The sequence below is a fragment of the Rutidosis leptorrhynchoides genome, chromosome 10, assembly GCF_046630445.1.
Source record: "Rutidosis leptorrhynchoides isolate AG116_Rl617_1_P2 chromosome 10, CSIRO_AGI_Rlap_v1, whole genome shotgun sequence".
Lineage (NCBI taxonomy): Eukaryota > Viridiplantae > Streptophyta > Magnoliopsida > Asterales > Asteraceae > Rutidosis > Rutidosis leptorrhynchoides.
In genome coordinates, this window is record NC_092342.1 from 250,596,302 (window position 1) to 250,602,173 (window position 5,872).

The 5,872-nt window shown below is 40.7% G+C and overlaps 1 protein-coding gene across 1 annotated transcript; it reads left to right on the forward strand.

Annotated features, from left to right (window-relative positions):
* The first annotated feature begins 214 nt into the window (after window positions 1–214).
* On the forward strand, window positions 215–922 carry LOC139870948 (uncharacterized). Its single transcript, XM_071858709.1, has one exon. The coding sequence runs from the start codon at window positions 215–217 to the stop codon at window positions 920–922; it is 708 nt and encodes a 235-aa protein (XP_071714810.1).
* Window positions 923–5,872: the final 4,950 nt, after the last annotated feature.

Below are 5,872 nucleotides of genomic sequence, written 5' to 3' on the forward strand. Positions count from 1 at the left end.
CGTGTATGTCATACGTATGAGATTTTGAGGACGGGAATCAAAGCAATTTAATGATTTATATTTATTTTTCAAACGGCTATAATGTCGTTGGTACTTTTTTTTTTTTCCAACCCCCACTATATATACCTCTATACCATTACACTATCACTTCATACAATCTCTACTTTTATATCACAATATTTATTCTATTCCATTAAAAATGTCTAAAAAAATTATGGATAGTCTTACGAAAGATGCGTTGGATATTGCAAGTTCTAATTTCAATATCGTCGCACTCGATCTACTTGATCAGATAGATAAAGACGAAGAGGAAGAAATCGTTCAACCAATTCCAAGGGCGCCTCGAAGATTTATTCATAGAGACCGAGAGGGAACCGCGATGCGTTTATGGAATGATTATTTTTTCGAGAATCCCACTTTTCCCGGAGATTATTTTCCTCGCCGTTATAGGATGAGTCGACCATTGTTTATACGCATATGCCAAGGTATAATGAATTACTCTCAAGAACCTATTCCCGGTTATTTTTTATATTTTCAACAAAAGCGGGATGCTACCGGGTTGTTGGGTTTTAATGTTTTTCAAAAATGTGCATCCGCGATACGCCAATTAGCATACGGTACTGCACCTGATGCTTTTGACGAGTACTTACATATGGGCCAACAAACATCATACGACTGTTTGAATAATTTTTGTAAAAGCGTGATTCACTTGTACGGTTCGGAGTATATGAGAAAACCGACTCCACAAGACGTAGCACGTCTTGTATCCGCACATGCGGAATTACATGGTTTTTCGAGAATGTTGGGTAGTCTAGATTGTATGCATTGGGCATGGAAAAATTGTCCATATAAATATAAAGGTCATTATACTAGAGGCGATCATGGCTCCAACAATCATGTTAGAAGCTGTGGCATCTTATGATTTATGGATTTGACACGCTTATTTTGGACCCGCTGGTTCAAACAACGACATCAATGTCCTTAATCAATCTGATTTATTTAACGAGTTACTTTAAGACACGGCTCCACCGTGTAATTTTTTGGTTTGTGGTTGTAACTTCAATAAATGTTACTACCTAACCGATGTGATATATCCGGATTGGTCGACATTAATTAAGTCTTTCAAAAGTTCGACTGCCCCTTGTAACAACCCAAACCAACCCGCGAACAAACCACGTGAAAAATACAAAATAAAAAAAAATTGCTGCACAGTGAACTGGCGCGGCGCGCCAGTATGGCCGCGCGGCGCGCCATTCGGGTCTGTCCGGAAAGTCTCAAAATGCGAAAAAGTTTGACTAGTTCCCGACACTTTTAGACGAAACGCTTTTTACCATACATCCAAATGTGTAAAACTAACCTGTTTCAAATATAAAATCAATGTTTTACAGGCGGGGCCCACATCGGCCGTTTTACGAGTTTAATACAATTTACGAGTTTCGACCACCAAAAAGTTTAAGTTCCAAACTACACAATGAGCATGGCGTTTGGGATTAAACTACCCAACTATCGGTCAAACTCAAAGAGCTACTAAAGCCAAAAGCGTCCCCTAGCATCAAGCGGGATCTCTAGTCCAAAACGATGCCCTTACCCTTGTCCAAACCGAACCTATAAAAATAGTAAACAACGAGAGGGTAAGCAAAGCTTAGTGAATGCAATAATTATACGAATACATATATAATTATACCTACTTGCATACACTTACACACCAAACCGCAAACACGCTAGCATACACATTTAGCTTATCGTCACAATAACAAGCTATAAATCTCCAATACCACAAGCTAACATAATAACCGCATATGAATATAACTCGAATAATATAATACGCTTACAACACAAATAACCATGGTTAACCAATAGTACAAGGGAACGGCGCTCGCGAAAACGCCATCGGTGTTCGTAACATCCGTTAGGGCACTTAACACCTCGCACCACTAACCCCTAGGGTGGCACCTTAACACCTCGGCACATCACCCCGAGTGGCATCTTAACACCTCGATGCATCACTCATTATTTTTACGGAGTGGTGTCTTAACACCTCGACACTACACTCCTAGGTGGCATCTTAACACCTCGATGCTACACCCGAGTGGCATCTTAACACCTCGATGCTACACTCTTCACGTGAAACGTGGTGTCTTAACACCTCGACACTACACATTTCACGCTACAACAAATAGATACATTATATACCTACACATATAATTATTCCACTCACCTTGTCGCCTTGAAGAATGCTACCGAATAATCTGCAACTCGTCAATGGAAAGTACCTATTCCATTATCACAAATTCAACAACACACTTAGATTGGATTTACAAACCAACCCAATTTGACACTTAGCGCAAATTTGACCCAAATGCACTTCCAAGTACAAAACGCGCCCAAAATTAACCAATAATCACTAACACAAGTGAGAATGGTCTTAATACGCCAATTAAACCCCATCATAGGTGTTAAATACCTATCTTGCCCAAAATGACACTTAAACCCTAATTTGACCCATAAGAAGTCAATATCACGCCATTAGCAAGTTTTGACACCAAAACATATTTAACTCGGTTCTATGCTTCAACCTAATCCATTTTAAGTTTATAAACCTTATTAATTCGACAATTGGGTCATAATCATCACCAAACCCTAATTTTGATCCAAAGTCAAAATTAGTCAACCAACACACCTAAAAGTGTTCCAACACTTCCATAATCACTAAACCTAGTGATTAAACCCAATTACAAGTCCTAATCAAGGCCAATTTGTTCACCAACCCAAAATCCACCAACACTAACAATAAACCCGATTACTAGCATCACTAAACCCACTTCATGAGTCTAAATGGGTTTATCAACAAATCAAGTTCAAACCCTAACTTTGAATAGCAAAATCAACAATGAAATTCGGAGTTAGAACTTACCAATACCGCCAAAATGATGCCGTTGACGAGTAGAACAACTTTAATGCTTGAGGTTTGACCCGAAACAACCTCCTTCTTCTCCAAATGGAGTTCTCTCTCACTAGAACTCAATCTCTCTCTAGGGTTTGAGGATGGGAGTGTTTGTGTGGGTGAGAAATGAGCTCCAATGGAGTTCTAGGTCAGTCTTGATGACCCCAAACCGACCCTAATTGAAAAGACCAAAGTACCCCTCATTTAAACCTTTTAAAAAGGCTGAAAATTGCCTCTGCAGCAATCGGCGCGCTGCGCCAGAAGGTGGAGCGCCGCTCCAAATAACTGGAAATTGTGGTCGAGCCCAAAACAGGTTTCAGCAACTTGTTTTGGCCATAACTTTTCGACCGTAACTCCGTTTTCGATGAATCAAATATCGTTAGAAACGTAATAAGATTTCCTTTCCAATGGTAAGGCTTTGAAACATCAACACAAACTTTATTTGGGGTTGAAAAGATACGTACACACCTTGTCACTTCTGACAACGTCCAGTTTCTTTCGACGTTCGAGCAAGCAACACGTACACTTCATACACACATCGTACACCATAAATACATTATGTACAATAAATATTTGGTTCTTACAACTCTCCCCCACTTAAACTCGATCACGTCCTCGTGATCTTCTCCACTTAACCAATTCGGAACTACTCAACGGTCCTCAATTATAAGTCCCAATCCGACTTTTCTAAGCAATTCTTCCCAATGAATCGCCTTTAACAACTAAAATCATCACCCGCAATTTTATCGAAACTAAAATTCGAGCACTAAAACCTGCTCAATCCCCCATACATCGTGAAAAACTCAACCGATCTCGTACCGAGATATCAACCCTATAGCGTACCCTTTCCAAGTACAATGCTAAAAACAACCAAATATCGACCTAAGGTCAACAACCCAAACGATGAAGACCAAGTAAAGACGAATCCTTACGGATAACACTTACCATCTAACACCCTTAGTAGTGCGCAAACATAGCTAATACGCAACTACCCAATTACGTGAGCAAAATACGGCTATTACATCACTAATCACACAACATGGTCCTTACGACCGAACCATCAGAGCTTAAAACAACCAGTGGTTCTCAAGTCCAACAACGCGAAGGTTAGTTCACACGAAACCCATGGTGTACAAAAACGACTATCGTGATATATCCGTAGTGTGCAAAAACGGCTACTGCAACCCTACCAACCATATGTGAGCGAAACACGGCTATCGCATCACTATTTACCAACGTGTGAGTAAAAATCGGCTATCACTCACAACCACGAGTGGTTAACGAAGAGCTAATCCTTCCGGATATCCCTCGTCACCTATCTTAAGTCAAACGCGGTCAACATAGAGATAACCCCAAATAAACACCACATAAACACCTTGTAGTTCACAAAATGGCTATTGTGTAACTACCACCCAAAGTATACGATAATGAGGGATCGTAACCTTTCTCAAAGTCCCATTACTCTATTCCCAAAGGTAACCACACGGCTACCACAATCGAGCCAAGAACCACCCACATTACTCATAGACACAACAATAATTCCCTAGAAGAGAATCCGGTATACATATCCCTTAACCGAGGGATCTTACTTTGCTCGCCGAACACGTAAATTATCTCCCAATGAGATTTACCACCTTACCACCGCGGTGATAATTTAAATCCAAAAACCATAAGTACAATTTATTCTAAATCGTACTTTTACCACAATCGACCAATGTAGGTCTCAACACTAGCTTCGAATCCCTACGAGCATCGTCCAAATATCACTGCAATAGAACACCTTCGTGCAAGAGTACAAACTCCCCCACTTAGGACTCCGCTTCGTAACCACATCATCGAATAATAGCATCCCGTGGAATGACCACTTATCAACATACACAACCAATATCCTCATTGGTCATAGTCCTTGAATTCTCGCGAATTCGTCCTTAACAATAAATTCCGACGATAAACACATGCTCACTTTCGCAGAAAGAGTGACCACTAACCTAACAACTAATGCGCCAAATCGCATTACCGTAACTCCTATGAGAGAGACGAGGTTCACCCGTCTTGCATCTCTTAATACGCACGTTACAATAATCTTGCTCCAACCTTGAGCATACGAAGGAATTTAACCTATCCTTAAACTCTTTGAACGGAGAGTCTACCACAATTTACACAAACCTTACACTTGCAATAATCCAGTTGCTATAGTTTGTCAAATTTCCACCTAGTCACTCATATACCTAAGGGTTTCTATCCGGTACCCTAAGTACAATGTAACCGCAACACCATCGGAGTCGAATACCATGATAGTAGGTATGAAAGAGGCACCTAACGTTGCATCCCGTAGACTCCATTTCCAACATACATCGAGACCCAAAACACTCGATCTCAAGGGTTCTATCCACCCGTCGAACCTCATGGTTCAACAACTTCAACACGAAATCAAAACGCTCTAATAATCGAACACCAATGCACATACCTATGGCTTGGTAGAAACATTTCCTAACACTAAAGAATGCTTGGTTGCACCAAGTCTTACGCCCTTGTCCATCAATACAAACGTCATCATAGGGTGTTTCCATTAGGAATGCCACCCATACTAATACTACGTATTACCGCCATGCATTCGTCCCCAGGGCGCATTTCCACGAGTCAACGACTCAAAAGCTACCCCGGTGCACTATCATCAAAATCGCTAACAAACCGAATCTTCACCGAGTTCACTAATCCCGCACCCTTATGGGTACCTTTGAAACATACACTCACTTGAGACTAATTAGACCACGAAACAAAGTTTAAGTCTCTAATACATACATGAATCCATCGGCACACAATAAACAATAATAAGGCATATTTGTACCAAAGGCGAAAATACCTGAAACATCATCGTTGGACCCTTGCGCTTCACTGACCCTCAGATAGTCACGCTCTAACCTCCTA

What these genes read in the sequence shown, in the direction of transcription:
- LOC139870948 (XM_071858709.1), top strand. Translation starts at nt 215, where the DNA reads ATGGATAGTCTTACGAAAGATGCGTTGGATATTGCAAGTTCTAATTTC.